At 45.4% G+C, this 17,973-nt stretch overlaps 1 protein-coding gene across 1 annotated transcript in view; it reads right to left on the reverse strand.

The window, feature by feature from the left end:
• Nucleotides 1-2,670: 2,670 nt before the first annotated feature.
• The window catches only part of DUS4L (dihydrouridine synthase 4 like), a 77,110-nt gene continuing 61,807 nt past the window's right edge, over nt 2,671-17,973 (reverse strand). Inside the window, exons 5-7 of the mRNA XM_073573569.1 lie at nt 8,485-8,607; nt 5,377-5,603; nt 2,671-3,905 (exon numbers count right to left, since the gene is read on the reverse strand). Of these exons, the coding sequence (XP_073429670.1) occupies nt 3,658-3,905; nt 5,377-5,603; nt 8,485-8,607 (598 nt within the window). The 3' untranslated portion in view covers nt 2,671-3,657. The remainder of the gene's footprint in view (nt 3,906-5,376; nt 5,604-8,484; nt 8,608-17,973) is intronic.

Genomic DNA, 17,973 nt, shown 5'->3' on the forward strand with positions numbered 1-17,973 from the left:
CGTTGTTTATCCTGTTGGGGCTGTTGTTGGGGGACGAGAATATTTTTCTCTCTACCTTTGGCATAGCTCCACCTCCCAGTCTTCCCTTTCCCCCTTGATTGGGAGGTTTGAGGCTGGGAGGCACAATAAAAGCACTTCTTAGGTGGTTTTTGCGCCGGGAGGTCTTTTTCCTTATCTGTGGCCTTTTCTAGATTTTTATCTAGAGCGGGCCCAAAAACATACTCGCCTTTAAAGGGTATTGAACATAATTTGGCTTTAGAGGTGATATCTCCGCTCCAAATCTTGAGCCAGCGGCTCTTCTAGCGGAGTTAGACTGTACAAGAGATCTGGCGGCAATTCTGATGGACTCCATAGAGGCATCCGCTAAAAACCCAGTGGCTCTTTGAAGAATAGGTAGAGAATCCAGCAGTTCCCCCCTAGAGATGCCCTGGGAAATATTAGTTTCCAACTCCTCTAGCCAGCGAGAGAGCTCTGGCCACGCAGGTGGAGGCTCTTAATGCAGAAGTGGATGTCTCCCAGGACCTTCTTTAGGAGACTCTCTATTCTCCTGTCCACTGGGTCTTTCAGCTGTGAGGAATCTTCGAAAGGGAGCGCGTTTTTTTTCGCTACTCTCGCCACCTGTACGTCTACTTTGGGTATGTCCCATTTATGGAAATCACCTTCCAGGGGAAATCTATTTTTTAACTCTGAGGGAGTGCTGAGGCGCTTCTCAGGAAGTTCCCATTCCTGTGATATCATGTCAAGGATGTTGCCATGTACTGGAAACCCTATGCGTTCTCGTGCTTTTAGTCCACCAAACATTTGGTCCTGAATGGACTGAGGTACTGACTCCTCTTCCAACCCCATAGTGCTGCATACAGCAGTTACCAGCTCCTCTATATGATCGGCGGAAAAAAGGTATTTCCTTGATTCTGCTCATAGAGAACGAAGTTTTATGTTACAGATAGCACAGTTCTTTCTGCTAGTGGCTCTGGGGGTAGACTTGTCTCTCTAAAAGAGAGGGAGGGTAGCATCAGTAGGAATCCCCTGTCTATTCCCCAAGGACCTCCCCCCCCCGCATACAACTCACTGTAGCTGGGGTAGCGCTGGGCTCTGCAGATGCAGGGCATGAAGTCTTCCATACTGGTAGGGTATCTGTCTTACCTTGTCGGTGACTTCAGGCAGGTTTTATGGCAGCAGACCACTGCCCTCAGCGTGATTAGGCTCCCCTCCCCATCCCTGGGTCCATGTGCAGGCAGGAACGCTGTCCGCGTGCACCGCGCACCTGCTCAGTCCTCCAGCAAGCCGGCCGGAAGTGAGAATGCGGTCCAGTGTGTAACGCAAGTCCCGGAAGTGATGTGTGCGTTTCAATTACGTCACTTCCGGGACGCCGAGCGGCACACTGAAGAGGGGGAGAAAGACCGGGGAGCTACGGGAGACCCCGGTCAGGATTGCTGGCGTGCTTTACCCTCGCGGGGCGCAGGAAGGCCAGGAAAGTCCCTAGGCCACCGCGAGCGAGGACGATGGGAGCAGCACAGAGGAGGCAGAACACGACCACCGCTGCCTGGTAATACAGGTGCTGCCTGTAAAAGAGGTAACTGTAGTCGCTGGCCACTACAGCACACGGAGACCTCTCCCTTCCCGATGGGGGAACAGGAAAGACATTGGCAAGTGGGAGGTGGGTGGGCCTTTTAACCTCTCTGTGTTTCCTGTCCCCCATCAGGGCAAAGAGGCAACCTCCTATGCTGTCGTGGAAGGTGACTAGAGAAAAAAAGGATTAACCTGATCGCTTAATGGCGTAGCGAGAAAAATTATTTTTCACCACTTAGGTAAAAAAGAACCTAGGCATGTTTGGTGTCTATGAACTCGTAATGACCTGGAGAATCATAATGGTAGGTCAGTTTTAGCATTTAGTGAACAAAACAAAAAACAACTGTGAAACTGCATTTTTTTTTGTTCAATTTCACCGCACTTGAAATATTTTTTCCTGTTTTCCAGTACATGATATGTTAAAACCAATGGTGTCGTTCAAAAGTACAACTTGTCCTGCAAAAATTAAGCCCTCACATGGCCATATTGATAAAAAAAAATAAAAAAAAGTTATGGCTTTGGGAAGAACGGGAGCAAAAGACGAAAATGCAAAAATGAAAATACCTATGTCTTGAAGGGGTTAAAATGAACAAACAAAAACCTGTGAGTAAAAGAAAATGAGAAAGCCAGTTCGCCCCCTAGTGGAGAACAAAGAAAAGTGAAGGTGATGCAAACGGATAAGCTATCCCACACTTGTGTAAAGGGCCCTTCACACATAGCGATATCGCTGGCGATATCGCTAAAGCGTCATCGATTTTGTGACGCAGCAGCGATATCACTAGCGATATCGCTACATGTGATACTCACCTCCGACCGGCTCCCCCCACTGGCTATCGCTGATCGCGCAAGATCGGCCTGGTCCATTTCTCGTCGTCGGCTTCCTGCTGGTGCCGAAGAGCGAGCCATGGACGCAGGCGGAAGACGGTCACTCTTGCCGCGTCTGACAGGTGAATACGACTGCCGACCGCTGCTACATCGCTGTTTGGCAGCTCAGTAGCGACCATTTAGCGATGCACCAGCGATCCTGACAGGGTCGTATCGTGGTCGGGATCACTGGTGCATCGCTAAATGTAATGGGGCCTTAAGAATCAATAGAAGGAATAAAATCCAAAAATTTTTATTGAAAGAAAATATGATTAAAAAACAATTTAAATAAAAATGGAATACTTGGTATTATATAAGAATTAGTAAAAACTTATAAACTATATTAAGGGATATGAGAACCTTTGGCTGTGAATGAAGAAATATTAAGAGTGAGATGGTTATCAACTCCGAACATTCAAGTAAATGGTAAAATAAAACAATACATAGTTTATGTGAAAGGATGTTCTGAAAATTTTCAAAATAACAAGAAACTTTCCTTTATACACATAACAAACATATTTAATATTAAAATGTATCAGAGCAAAATAGGAAAAGAAACTCCCAAAACATACTGGATTAATATTCTTATTCTCAAGAGTCCAAACAGAGACCACTAACAGTAATAGGTAACTACAGCAGTAGCTCCACGGAAGCCAAACTATACAGACCTTGACTTTTAATGTTTGTTTTACACTAATTACATGTATCAGAAATGGAAAGAATAGGGTATAAATGTATGATCACTGGGAGTATGACTGCTAAGACCCCCACAAGTCACATGGATGGCAATCAAGAAGTCCCCTATATGAACGGATGCAAGTCTTGCAAAGAAAGGTGCACGTTCAGTGCCCTAAATGTGAATACTATTGCTAATTTCACACAGGGCACTTGTAGTTCTCCTGTATGGTGAAGGTCCTATAATTATAGATGATAAATTTATCTAAAATCCACTATAACGGAGTTTAAAAAACAAACAATTGTAGTAAATTCTATTAAGAACCAATTCCTATCTGCATTCTAGCCCTCATTAACAATGGAAGCCACAAAGCCGTGCCAGGCCCGTAATACTACAGAAAGTATAAGTACCCGACAGATCCATCTGGCTTACTATGGGTCAGTCATGGAGTCCACTGCTCGGACAGCAGGAATAGCACTGCTCCTATCATAGCTGCTAGAAGTGGCGACAACGGCTCTCACTGGAACAGAATGGAGCCTAACGGGACATCACACTCCATACGAGTCTCTTAAATAATCTAAAACTGCGGATGTGCTCGACAGGACATTAAAGACCCTCTTCTCTTGCTTTGAGGAAATTCTCTCCATCATGTACATGAGGTGATGATGAAAACATGTGAATGGGGTTCCATGTTCCAGGGCAATGTCTAGCCAGTCTTGAATACAGGCCATAGGCGTCTCCTCATATCCTGCAAACATGGCGGGGTTTGCCAAGAGGCCCCTTGCAGCCATCACCCCTGAAAATAAAAAATCTGTGTGAGGTTTATTCTAACTAAATATGGCACACAACCATAAGACATCGCTCCACATATGGGGAAGAGAGCCTATGCGACAATAACTCTGCAGAGTGGGATCTGTGTTTTATACTGTCGGTCAAGCCCCTCACTATGCTATGCCTGCTTAATGCTTGGACTATTACTTTTCACTAATATTCTCATATTATAACAGTACATTTGTGTACGTCATATCTATAATGTTCAAGGGAGTGCAATTCTCTAATGCATTACTTTTGGCTTCCCATATGTAAACATATACAGTACTTTATCCAGTTTGGGACCAGACCATTTTCACCCCTCTCTGATGGGCAAATTTAGTTGTTTTTTTTTTCGCACATGCGGTTTAATCCCTTATCGACATGACGAACAGTTACATCATGTGCCAGATTCCTTACTTTGATTGGTGCTCGCAATCCAAGCTTGCATCTTTAATAGAAGATGATGGCTGTAATATTCAGCCATCATCTGCCTCTAATAGCTGTGAGTGGGGAGTGGAGCTGCGACCACGGATATTAACCTTGCTCAGATATTTAATTATTTACATTTTGGGTGATATATGAGGCTTAATTTTTGTGTTATTTTCATACTCTTTTCTGCTTATATTTCTGTCCAGTATTGGTAGGAAAATAAAGGAAATGTGTTTTACAAATTTTTGTTATTGCCCCCCCAAAACACAGAAAAATACATTTTAAAATGTATTCCTTTCTCTATAACAATTATTTATATATATTGAACAAGTTTTCTTTTCAATGGGGGAGGGCTAGTAACACTTTGGATTGGAAGGAGCAAAAAACATTATTAATTTTGTATGAATTACGGTAATTTTTCCTTTAAGTTATTTATTCATTTTCCATATATTTCACATATTCTGCCCCCCACCCCATTAAGGCCAGAAAAGCCTTATGGGGGTCATTTTAACACTTAAACACTTTTTTTTTAATATTATTTTCCCTGTAACTGCACTGGTATATTAGCCCCAGTTACAGTGGAAATACAACCTTCTTGTTGCACAGCAAAGCTGACTAGAGCTCCTAAAACCCAGCAGCCCCTGGTCACTCCCTACACCTAGTGATCACTTCCTCTGGATCCGAAGGAGGAGGGGCTTTTAGCGCTTTTTATTGCTGCATAGACAGCGCTTTTTCAGTGCTATGTATATAGTGATAGAGATGGCAGAGATGATAATAAACCATTTGTGACTTCTGTATGGGAAGCTCGGATGTGTCCGACAGCCATCTTCCTGTTCCCACAGCTGAATGATCACGTGCAGCTGATCTGTACTGACAATTTAGAGCTACACTGCAAAACAGAATGCGGACTGTCTGGACGTTTAAAGTCTGTGGATGGTCCAGAAGTATTTAAGCAAGTGATGATTTAGCTGATATAATTGCTATTCTGCTACATATAAAATAATGTTAAATTAACAGCAATTTACCATCTGCTCCAGTTATTTGATGAATATTCTCAGCTTCCTTTAAACTCTTGATGTCTCCATTGGCCACAACGGGGATGGATAAGCTGTTCTTAATGACCTTTATAGCATCATAATGCACAGGCTGATGCCTTTCTTCACACAGTCTCCCATGTACAGTGATCCAGGAGACACCGGCAGCCTCTGCTTTCCGACATAGGTCAACTGTTCTGGCAATATCTGCATGGATTCTGAAATCAGACCATTCACAATGAGTGTCGTTGGGAATATAAAAAAACACATATGTCCTCTAGGACTAGGGAAGAAGACTTAAGGTGTAAACATATATTCCCATAAAAGCAAAAAAACTTTATTAGATATTCAATATAAAATTCACCAGCCCAGTGCAAAAATGTGTATATACCACAAACAATAACATAAGTTGATAAAATTAATCTGTCATGTCCCTACAATGCCCTACTGTCCCTACCTGACTGTGGAGGTTGGCACCCTTAGAGAAACGATTTTTTGGCGCCCCCACTCTGCGGCGGCTGTCCCAAACTGCCCTAATGGACCCTGATGTAATGCAGGTGGGAAAACAATAAGAAGAGATGAAAGGATAGAACTTATTGTCTATACAATTAATATGGACCTCAGGTTAATTAAACACAGCAATGCTCATGTATAAGAAATAAATTAAAAAAAAAGACCCTTCCCTAAAAAATATGGCACAAAGAGCCACCAATTTGATAAAGTCACATAGCAACTTAATAAATCAATATAGCCATATGTAGCTATCTGGACACCTCATATCTATGGCATAGCTGGGTTCCTCTATTGGGCCTCCTGATGAACCATATGGACGGGGAAACGCGTTGAGGCTGAGGCTGCAGGTAAGTTTAGGCTAACCCCCTGCTTTCTTCTGTTATCAATTGATTTTTGCTGAGACTGCAATTATTTTTGTGGCTAATCCTCTGTTTTTCCTAACTCTAATCATGTTGTGAGTCGTGCCATAGTTTTTGCTTTGCTCTGTGTAAATAGCCAGTTGTTCTAGCTATAGGGATATTATCATGTTTTGTTATTTGAACCCTACGGCTTACGATATAATCTTACGAGCTACATATTTATTCTGACTGTTATATTGTCATTAAGTTTTTTGGCCATATTTATGATATACAATCTTTATATGTGATCCTATACCTGTTGTTGGCTCTCATTTTTTCTGGAGCTACATATGGCTATATTGATTTATTAAGTTGCTATGTGACTTTATCTGATTAGTGGCTCTTTGTGCCATATGTTTTAGGGAAGGATCATTTTTTTTATTTATTTCTTATACATGAGCATTGCTGTGTTTAATTAACCAGAGGTCCATATTAATTGTATAGGCAATAAATTCTATCCTTTCATCTCTTCTTATTGCTTATTGTTTCCCCACCTGCATTACATCAGGGTCCATTAGGGCAGTTTGGGACAGCCGCCACGGAGTGGGGGCGCTAAAAAATCATTTATCTCACGGTGACTACCTCCACAGTCAGGTAGGGACAGTAGGGCATTGTAGGGACATGGCAGGTTAATATTATCAAATTATGTTATTGTTTGTGGTATATACACATTTTTGCACTGGGTTGGTGAATTTTACATTGAATATCTAATAAAATTTTTTTGCTTTTATGGGAATATGTTTACACTGTCGTTGGGAATATGTCTGTTTTTTCTGCACAAAAAATGCACTTTTAGTTCCTCTAACAGTTGGTGAATGGCCTACACTAGTTGTCTGTAGTGAACAGTAGAATTGGATTTGACAAATGTTCTATTCTAAATGAACTAACACATGGATGGTAATACAGAAGACACATTCCTCTGGATACTATACATTTCATATTTGTTGTCAATAATGGAACCCCACTAGGTGTTCGTGAGGCACATAAGGGGGCACTCGTCTTTGTTTGGTTGCAGTAATCTACGGTCTAGTGTTAGATTTGGGTTATGTTTATGTACTAAAGATTGAAGACAAATGATCAACTGAAATAAACTTTTAATTTTGCCATGGACTTAAATCTTGAGTGGTGAGGGCCAGATATTAGCATCCTCTGCCTAGTGAGGTGCAAAGTTAAGATGCCATGCTTCTTCCGAATTGGGTCATTGACCTCTACTACCGGGTCCCCGGATGTTAAGGACTCGTGGACGATTGTCTTGGTCGGGAGTTAAGTTGTATTGCTTGTATTCGTCTACATGTCTGGTTTCAATTATTATGGTAACCTGGATTTCGTTGTGAGTCTTTAAATAATTTAAAAAAAAAAGATACCATGCTCACTGGTCAAATTGTATGTCCTATATAGCTGCGCGTTATCTAGTTTGTGCCAGACGTTCATGTTACTCCTCTAAAATTAAGATTCAGATGTTCCCCAAACACCTTCATTATAATGAGGCAGCCATAGCCACCTAATACTTCCCATCTGGCCTCCATTCCACAGTGTCCGTCTTTTTAGTTTACCATACTATTGATTCAGCCTAAAAAAGACAAACACCGCCAGAATGGAAGCCAGATGTAGTACAAGTACCGCCTAACTAAGTACACCTCCTGATAGTGAAGGCCTCTGACTGTGCCACATCTGAAATCTGATTTTTGGGGATTAGGATGAAACCCCAGATGGAGTCAGAAACATATATAAACTTACAGATGAGGGGGGTATTGATATATACTGTTGGCCTACCCTAGGAGAAAAAGTACATGTTTTCCAAGTACTACTGATTTATTCATGACCTTTAAACTCTATTCATGCAACGGATCAATCAAAAAATAGTTTCAATCTTTTAGAAAAAAAAATTGTTATCCTCTTCTGCAAACCATGACTCCACAGCAATAAATACCATCTCACTGTCGGAAATGTTTGTCCTTTAGTCCCATCACCTGGCTCTTCTTGAATAGGCCACAGAGAAATTAAGTGTAGCAAAAAACTACTTTTTACCTTTAACAAATTATGCCAGGGGCTACTCTACCCTCACTCGTGTATATTGGCTTCATATCATCGTTTTTAGCCACATACACAAACAATAAAGAGGTAAACCACATAGATACGTGTGAAACCGGGTAATGCTACTAGTATATTATATATGTAGGAAACAAACCTTATTTTAATCGAGATAGAAAATCTTTCATTCTCAACTTGGCTGCGCACTTGTTTCACCATATCACTGACTAGCTGAGGCTGGTTTAATAGGCATGCTCCGTAACCTTCAGCCATTGCCCACCTGTTAGAGACAAAAAAATATGTCAGTGCTATAGGGAAGGTTACACACTTCCAGGGCTGTGGAGTCGGTAAGCCAAACCTCCCACTCCAACTCCACAGCACTGACCCCTACTGAGCATGTACATAAAGTGTAGCACAGATTCATCCCCCCCCCCCTACTGAGCATGTACATAAAGTGCAGCACAGATTCACCCCCCCTACTGAGCATGTACATAAAGTGAAGCACAGATTCACCCTTCCCCTAGTGAACATGTACATAAAGTGCAGCACAGATTCACCTCCACTACTGAGCATGTACATAAAGTGCAGCACAGATTCACCCTCCCCCTACTGAGGATGTACATAAAGTGCAGCACAGATTCACCTCCACTACTGAGCATGTACATAAAGTGCAGTACAGATTCACCCTCCCCCTACTGAGCATGCACATAAAGTGCAGCAGATTCATCTCCCCTACTGAGCATGTACATAAAGTGCAGCACAGATTCACCTCCTACTGAGCATGTACATAAAGTGCAGCACAGATTCACCCTCCCCCTACTGAGCATGTACATAAAGTGCAGCACAGATTCATCTCCACTACTGAGCATGTACATAAAGTGCAGTACAGATTCACCCTCCCCCTACTGAGCATGTACATAAAGTGCAGCACAGATTCACCCTCCCCCTACTGAGCATGTACATAAAGTGCAGCACAGATTCACCCCCCCTACTGAGCATGTACATAAAGTGCAGCACAGATTTATCCTCCCCCTACTGAGCATGTACATAAAGTGCAGCACAGATTCATCCCCCCCTACTGAGCATGTACATAAAGTGCAGCACAGATTCATCCTCCCCCTACTGAGCATGTACATAAAGTGCAGCAGATTCACCCTCCCCCTACTGAGCATGTACATAAAGTGCAGCACAGATTCACCCTCCCCCTACTGAGCATGTACATAAAGTGCAGCACATATTCACCCTCCCCCTACTGAGCATGTACATAAAGTCCAGCACAGATTCACCCTCCCCCTACTGAGCATGTACATAAAGTGCAGCACAGATTCACCCTCCCCCTACTGAGCATGTACATAAAGTGCAGCACAGATTCACCCTCCCCCTACTGAGCATGTACATAAAGTGCAGCACAGATTCACCCTCCCCCTACTGAGCATGTACATAAAGTGCAGCACAGATTCACCCTCCCCCTACTGAGCATGTACATAAAGTGCAGCACAGATTCACCCTCCCCCTACTGAGCATGTACATAAAGTGCAGCACAGATTCACCCTCCCCCTACTGAGCATGTACATAAAGTGCAGCACAGATTCACCCTCCCCCTACTGAGCATGTACATAAAGTGCAGCACAGATTCATCCTCCCCCTACTGAGCATGTACATAAAGTGCAGCACAGATTCATCCCCCCCCACTGAGCATGTACATACAGTGCAGCACAGATTCACCCCCCTACTGAGCATGTACATAAAGTGCAGCAGATTCACCCTCCCCCTACTGAGCATGTACATAAAGTGCAGCACAGATTCACCCTCCCCCTACTGAGCATGTACATAAAGTGCAGCACAGATTCACCCTCCCCCTACTGAGCATGTACATAAAGTCCAGCACAGATTCACCCTCCCCCTACTGAGCATGTACATAAAGTGCAGCACAGATTCACCCTCCCCCTACTGAGCATGTACATAAAGTGCAGCACAGATTCACCCTCCCCCTACTGAGCATGTACATAAAGTGCAGCACAGATTCACCCTCCCCCTACTGAGCATGTACATAAAGTGCAGCACAGATTCACCCTCCCCCTACTGAGCATGTACATAAAGTGCAGCACAGATTCACCCTCCCCCTACTGAGCATGTACATAAAGTGCAGCACAGATTCACTCTCCCCCTACTGAGCATGTACATAAAGTGCAGCACAGATTCACCCTCCCCCTACTGAGCATGTACATAAAGTGCAGCACAGATTCACCCTCCCCCTACTGAGCATGTACATAAAGTGCAGCACAGATTCACCCTCCCCCTACTGAGCATGTACATAAAGTGCAGCACAGATTCACCCTCCCCCTACTGAGCATGTACATAAAGTGCAGCACAGATTCATCCTCCCCCTACTGAGCATGTACATAAAGTGCAGCACAGATTCACCCCCCCTACTGAGCATGTACATACAGTGCAGCACAGATTCACCCCCCTACTGAGCATGTACATAAAGTGCAGCACAGATTCACCCTCCCCCTACTGAGCATGTACATAAAGTGCAGCACAGATTCACCCTCCCCCTACTGAGCATGTACATAAAGTGCAGCACAGATTCACCCTCCCCCTACTGAGCATGTACATAAAGTGCAGCACAGATTCATCCTCCCCCTACTGAGCATGTACATAAAGTGCAGCACAGATTCATCCCCCCCCACTGAGCATGTACATACAGTGCAGCACAGATTCACCCCCCTACTGAGCATGTACATAAAGTGCAGCAGATTCACCCTCCCCCTACTGAGCATGTACATAAAGTGCAGCACAGATTCACCCTCCCCCTACTGAGCATGTACATAAAGTGCAGCACAGATTCACCCTCCCCCTACTGAGCATGTACATAAAGTCCAGCACAGATTCACCCTCCCCCTACTGAGCATGTACATAAAGTGCAGCACAGATTCACCCTCCCCCTACTGAGCATGTACATAAAGTGCAGCACAGATTCACCCTCCCCCTACTGAGCATGTACATAAAGTGCAGCACAGATTCACCCTCCCCCTACTGAGCATGTACATAAAGTGCAGCACAGATTCACCCTCCCCCTACTGAGCATGTACATAAAGTGCAGCACAGATTCACCCTCCCCCTACTGAGCATGTACATAAAGTGCAGCACAGATTCACTCTCCCCCTACTGAGCATGTACATAAAGTGCAGCACAGATTCACCCTCCCCCTACTGAGCATGTACATAAAGTGCAGCACAGATTCACCCTCCCCCTACTGAGCATGTACATAAAGTGCAGCACAGATTCACCCTCCCCCTACTGAGCATGTACATAAAGTGCAGCACAGATTCACCCTCCCCCTACTGAGCATGTACATAAAGTGCAGCACAGATTCATCCTCCCCCTACTGAGCATGTACATAAAGTGCAGCACAGATTCACCCCCCCTACTGAGCATGTACATACAGTGCAGCACAGATTCACCCCCCTACTGAGCATGTACATAAAGTGCAGCACAGATTCACCCTCCCCCTACTGAGCATGCACATAAAGTGCAGCAGATTCATCTCCCCTACTGAGCATGTACATAAAGTGCAGCACAGATTCACCTCCTACTGAGCATGTACATAAAGTGCAGCACAGATTCACCCTCCCCCTACTGAGCATGTACATAAAGTGCAGCACAGATTCACCTCCTCTACTGAGCATGTACATAAAGTGCAGCACAGATTCACCCCCTACTAAGCATGTACATAAAGTGCAGCACAGATTCATCCTCCCCCTACTGAGCATGTACATAAAGTGCAGCACAGATTCACCCCCTACTAAGCATGTACATAAAGTGCAGCACAGATTCATCCTCCCCCTACTGAGCATGTACATAAAGTGCAGCACAGATTCACCCCCCCTACTGAGCATGTACATACAGTGCAGCACAGATTCACCCCCCTACTGAGCATGTACATAAAGTGCAGCACAGATTCACCCTCCCCCTACTGAGCATGTACATAAAGTGCAGCACAGATTCACCCTCCCCCTACTGAGCATGTACATAAAGTGCAGCACAGATTCACCCTCCCCCTACTGAGCATGTACATACAGTGCAGCACAGATTCATCCTCCCCCTACTGAGCATGTACATAAAGTGCAGCACAGATTCATCCCCCCCCACTGAGCATGTACATACAGTGCAGCACAGATTCACCCCCCTACTGAGCATGTACATAAAGTGCAGCAGATTCACCCTCCCCCTACTGAGCATGTACATAAAGTGCAGCACAGATTCACCCTCCCCCTACTGAGCATGTACATAAAGTGCAGCACAGATTCACCCTCCCCCTACTGAGCATGTACATAAAGTCCAGCACAGATTCACCCTCCCCCTACTGAGCATGTACATAAAGTGCAGCACAGATTCACCCTCCCCCTACTGAGCATGTACATAAAGTGCAGCACAGATTCACCCTCCCCCTACTGAGCATGTACATAAAGTGCAGCACAGATTCACCCTCCCCCTACTGAGCATGTACATAAAGTGCAGCACAGATTCACCCTCCCCCTACTGAGCATGTACATAAAGTGCAGCACAGATTCACTCTCCCCCTACTGAGCATGTACATAAAGTGCAGCACAGATTCACCCTCCCCCTACTGAGCATGTACATAAAGTGCAGCACAGATTCACCCTCCCCCTACTGAGCATGTACATAAAGTGCAGCACAGATTCACCCTCCCCCTACTGAGCATGTACATAAAGTGCAGCACAGATTCACCCTCCCCCTACTGAGCATGTACATAAAGTGCAGCACAGATTCATCCTCCCCCTACTGAGCATGTACATAAAGTGCAGCACAGATTCACCCCCCCTACTGAGCATGTACATACAGTGCAGCACAGATTCACCCCCCTACTGAGCATGTACATAAAGTGCAGCACAGATTCACCCTCCCCCTACTGAGCATGCACATAAAGTGCAGCAGATTCATCTCCCCTACTGAGCATGTACATAAAGTGCAGCACAGATTCACCTCCTACTGAGCATGTACATAAAGTGCAGCACAGATTCACCCTCCCCCTACTGAGCATGTACATAAAGTGCAGCACAGATTCACCTCCCCTACTGAGCATGTACATAAATTGCAGCACAGATTCACCCTCCCCCTACTGAGCATGCACATAAAGTGCAGCAGATTCATCTCCCCTACTGAGCATGCACATAAAGTGCAGCAGATTCATCTCCCCTACTGAGCATGTACATAAAGTGCAGCACAGATTCACTTCCCCTACTGGGCATGTACATAAAGTGCAGCAGATTCATCCCCCTACTGAGCATGTACATACAGTGCAGCACAGATTCACCCTCCCCTACTGAGCATGTACATAAAGTGCAGCAGATTCATCCTCCTACTGAGCATGTACATAAAGTGCAGCACAGATTCACCCTCCCCCTACTGAGCATGTACATAAAGTGCAGCACAGATTCACCCTCCCCCTACTGAGCATGTACATAAAGTGCAGCACATATTCCCCTCCCCTACTGGGTATGTACATAAAGTTCAGCGCAGATTCATCTCAACTAAAAGCTAAGATCCTTAGATCAGGAACAGAACAGAACAGACATTTATAGGACATTTCATAACTTTCCCAAATTATTATGAAAACATTTATGGCACATCCTGCATTGAACTACTGCACCCAATTTATTACTAGATGTCATTGCAATAACATGGCAATCTTTCATAAACAATCATTTCATCATATTCTCTCAGATTGCCCACTGCTCAGACCTGGATGCTCTTGTACTGAGGCAGAGCGATTATATATGAAGCAAAATACTACTTTTTTCCTGTATCAAATTATGCCAGCAGCTATTCTACAACTCTTTTAATAATATGATACCAGATCACTGGCATTTTTGGTAGCCAGATCCTAAGGAAGCTGCTAATTGTCAGTAAGCAACAATTGCAAAGGAGTTGTTTTTGCTTGATACCTCTTCTAAGGGTATGTGCACACAATGTCTTTTTCAGGCGGATTGCGCCTGCAACCAGTCTGAAAGGTTACTAAAAAAAAAATGAACTTATTCATTGTTAAAATGTCTTGCTCCTCATATGTTCCATGTTATGTAACTTGTTTTTAACTACTTCAGTGATTGAAAGCTGTGAAGAGGCTAAAATAAGTGATCAGTCCATTACTCTGATGGCTTCTGCTTGAAAGCCACCTTTATTTTATATATGGAATCTAAAAAAAGGAAACACTGTCAGCAAAGCCACTGCAAAAAGCAAAAACCATCTAAAACAAAAGACACTTCAAGAAAAACATGGCTGTTTTCCTCAAGCAACTTCTGCTTAAAAAGTGATATGGGTACCAGGGCTGGCGTTTGAGGCAGGCAAACAAGGCAGATGCCTAGGGCCCCCACCCACAAAGGGGGCCCCTGTGTCTGCAGCCCTTTATGAAGTGCACAGGGGGTGTACAGCATTACTTACAGTGAATAATGCTGTGCATACTCTGTAGTCCTCAAGCCTCTCTCCTAAACCCCCTCCACCCCCCTCTCTCTGCAGTTTCAGGTTAGAAGTTGACAGTGAGGGGCCGTCTCACAGCACAGAAGAGGTCAGACACTGGGGGCAGGAAGATGTCTGCAGCTCTATGTTTCTATGTCTCCTCCTCCTCATCATGGCTGCTCCTAACCCACTGTCCTGGGATCTGCACAAGTGAATCAGCAGGACCTGGTAAGTATAAATATATATGTGTATCCGTGTGTGTACATGGGTAGTATACAGTGTGTGTGTCTGTGTATATGTATATAGTGTGTGTGCATATACACAGTTTATAGTATGATTGTGTATATCTGTGGTGCATGTATGTGTATATAGATGCATGTACACAGTATATGGTGTGTGTGTATATTATATTTGCATACTGCATGTGTGCAGTATATTGTGTAAATATATATATATATATATATATAGTGTATATGTATGAGCATACTGTATATAAACTGAATGTTTCTGTGTGTATATACCTTATATATGTACTTGTACACACTTAATGTGTCTGTATACTGTATATACAGTATACCGTGTGTTTCTATATTTATAAAGTATATATAATGTGTGTACATGTATAGTGTGTACATGTGCTGCATTTACAGTTCTGCAATTGTAGTGTCGCCATAATAGGGATCAGCAGCTTATGTGTAATGCCTGTGCTTTACATTAGGGCCTGTTCACACTGTCTTTCTTTACTGCTCCTGGTGGATTCTGCCTGAATTCCCTATAGAGCCATAGATTGCAATGACAGGAATGGAGCTCACATGAATTCGAAGTGATTTTTTTTTTTTTTAACATGTCCGGCTGTTCAAACAGCCACAGAAAAGTGGACCCTTTTAGACGAAAAAACACAAACAGACTCTGAGGGTAGGTGCACACGGTCAGTTATCGCTGAAAGTTGGACGATGTGTACTTGTGCAGCATCCAGATGTTACAGCATAGTGGATGGGATCTCAAGAAATCCCATATCCACTACGTCCACGGCTCACCAGCAGAGACAGACATGCGGCGCGTCTTTCCAGATCACAATATGTCTATTTATCCTGCGGAGACGCGATAAAGCTCACAGTACAATGTATTAGGCGCAATGAATCTGCACAGTTCGGTGATCACAGAAGATTCACTTGTGTTCAGTAGCCGGCAGTGGACATGTGCTGCGTCCAAAGCGCTGCCAAAAAAAAAACAAATTCATTTGACCTCAGTTGGTGTCAGTGCTGTCTGTGGCCCCATCGGGGATTTACGTGAATCCTATTTTAGGGGGATTTAGGCAGAGCCCCCGGACGCACTGCAGAAGCGCAGTGTGTGCAGGGCTCAATATACTATTGTGTGTAATAGTGCAGTCTACTATACTATTCCGCGCTGTCCCAGTGCAGCAGCCAGACACGGACAGCGGCCAGGAGACCCTTTTATTTTATAAATCTGTTGCTGTCGTCTTTCAGTGTTTCTGCAGCGTTTTTTCCCTATTCAAATGAATGGGACACAAAAATGTAAGTGAGAAGGCTGCAAAAACGCTGAATATTTCCTGCCAGTCAGCACTGGGCTGCAGGGGTCTTGTGGCTCCGGGGGTCTCCGTCAGTCATAGCACTGGGCTGCAATGGTCTTGTGGCTCTGGAGGTCTCTGCCAGTCAGCACTGGGCTGCAGGGGTCTTGTGGCTTCGGGGGTCTCCGACAGTCATAGAACTGGGCTGCAATGGTCTTGTGGCTCCGAGGTCTCTGCCAGTCAGCACTGGGCTGCAGTGGTCTTGTGGCTCCGGGTGTATCCGTCAGTCTTAGCACTAGGCTGCAGGGGTCTTGTGGCTCCGGGGGTATCCGTCAGTCTTACCACTAGGCTGCAGTGGTCTTGTGGCTCCGGGGATATCCGTCAGTCTTACCACTAGGCTGCAGTGGTCTTGTGGCTCCGGGGTCCCCGTCAGTCTTAGCACTAGGCTGCAGTGGTCTTGTGGCTCCGGGGGTCTCCATCAGTCTTAGCACTAGGCTGCAGTGGTCTTGTGGCTCCGGGGGTCTCCATCAGTCTTAGCACTAGGCTGCAGTGGTCTTGTGGCTCCGGGGGTCTCCATCAGTCTTAGCACTAGGCTGCAGTGGTCTTGTGGCTCCGAGGTTTCTGCCAGTCTTAGCACTGGGCTGCAGTGGTCTTGTGGCTCCGGGGGTATCCGTCAGTCTTAGCACTGGGCTGCAGTGGTCTTGTGGCTCCGAGGTTTCTGCCAGTCTTAGCACTAGGCTGCAGTGGTCTTGTGGCTCCGGGGGTCTCCATCAGTCTTAGCACTAGGCTGCAGTGGTCTTGTGGCTCCGGGGGTCTCCATCAGTCTTAGCACTGGGCTGCAGTGGTCTTGTGGCTCCGAGGTTTCTGCCAGTCTTAGCACTGGGCTGCAGTGGTCTTGTGGCTCCGAGGTTTCTGCCAGTCATAGCACTGGGCTGCAGGGGTCTTGTGGCTCCGGGGGTCTCCGTCAGTCTTAGCACTAGGTTGCAGTGGTCTTGTTGCTCTGTGGGTCTCCATCAGTCTTAGCACTGGGCTGCAGTGGTCTTGTGGCTCCGAGGTTTCTGCCAGTCTTAGCACTAGGCTGCAGTGGTCTTGTGGCTCCGGGGGTCTCCGTCAGTCTTAGCACTAGGCTGCAGTGGTCTTGTGGCTCCGGGGGTCTCCATCAGTCTTAGCACTGCGCTGCAGTGGTCTTGTGGCTCCGAGGTTTCTGCCAGTCTTAGCACTGGGCTGCAGTGGTCTTGTGGCTCCGAGGTTTCTGCCAGTCTTAGCACTAGGCTGCAGTGGTCTTGTGGCTCCATCAGTCTTAGCACTAGGCTGCAGTGGTCTTGTGGCTCCGGGGGTCTCCATCAGTCTTAGCACTGGGCTGCAGTGGTCTTGTGGCTCCGGGGGTCTCCATCAGTCTTAGCACTGGGCTGCAGTGGTCTTGTGGCTCCGAGGTTTCTGTCAGTCTTAGCACTGGGCTGCAGTGGTCTTGTGGCTCCGAGGTTTCTGCCAGTTATAGCACTGGGCTGCAGGGGTCTTGTGGCTCCGGGGGTCTCCGTCAGTCTTAGCACTAGGCTGCAGTGGTCTTGTGGCTCCGGGGGTCTCCGTCAGTCTTAGCACTAGGTTGCAGTGGTCTTGTTGCTCTGTGGGTCTCCATCA

This window comes from Dendrobates tinctorius, unplaced genomic scaffold (assembly GCF_039654945.1).
Source record: "Dendrobates tinctorius isolate UK_male_01 unplaced genomic scaffold, ASM3965494v1 ptg000035l, whole genome shotgun sequence".
NCBI lineage: Eukaryota > Metazoa > Chordata > Amphibia > Anura > Dendrobatidae > Dendrobates > Dendrobates tinctorius.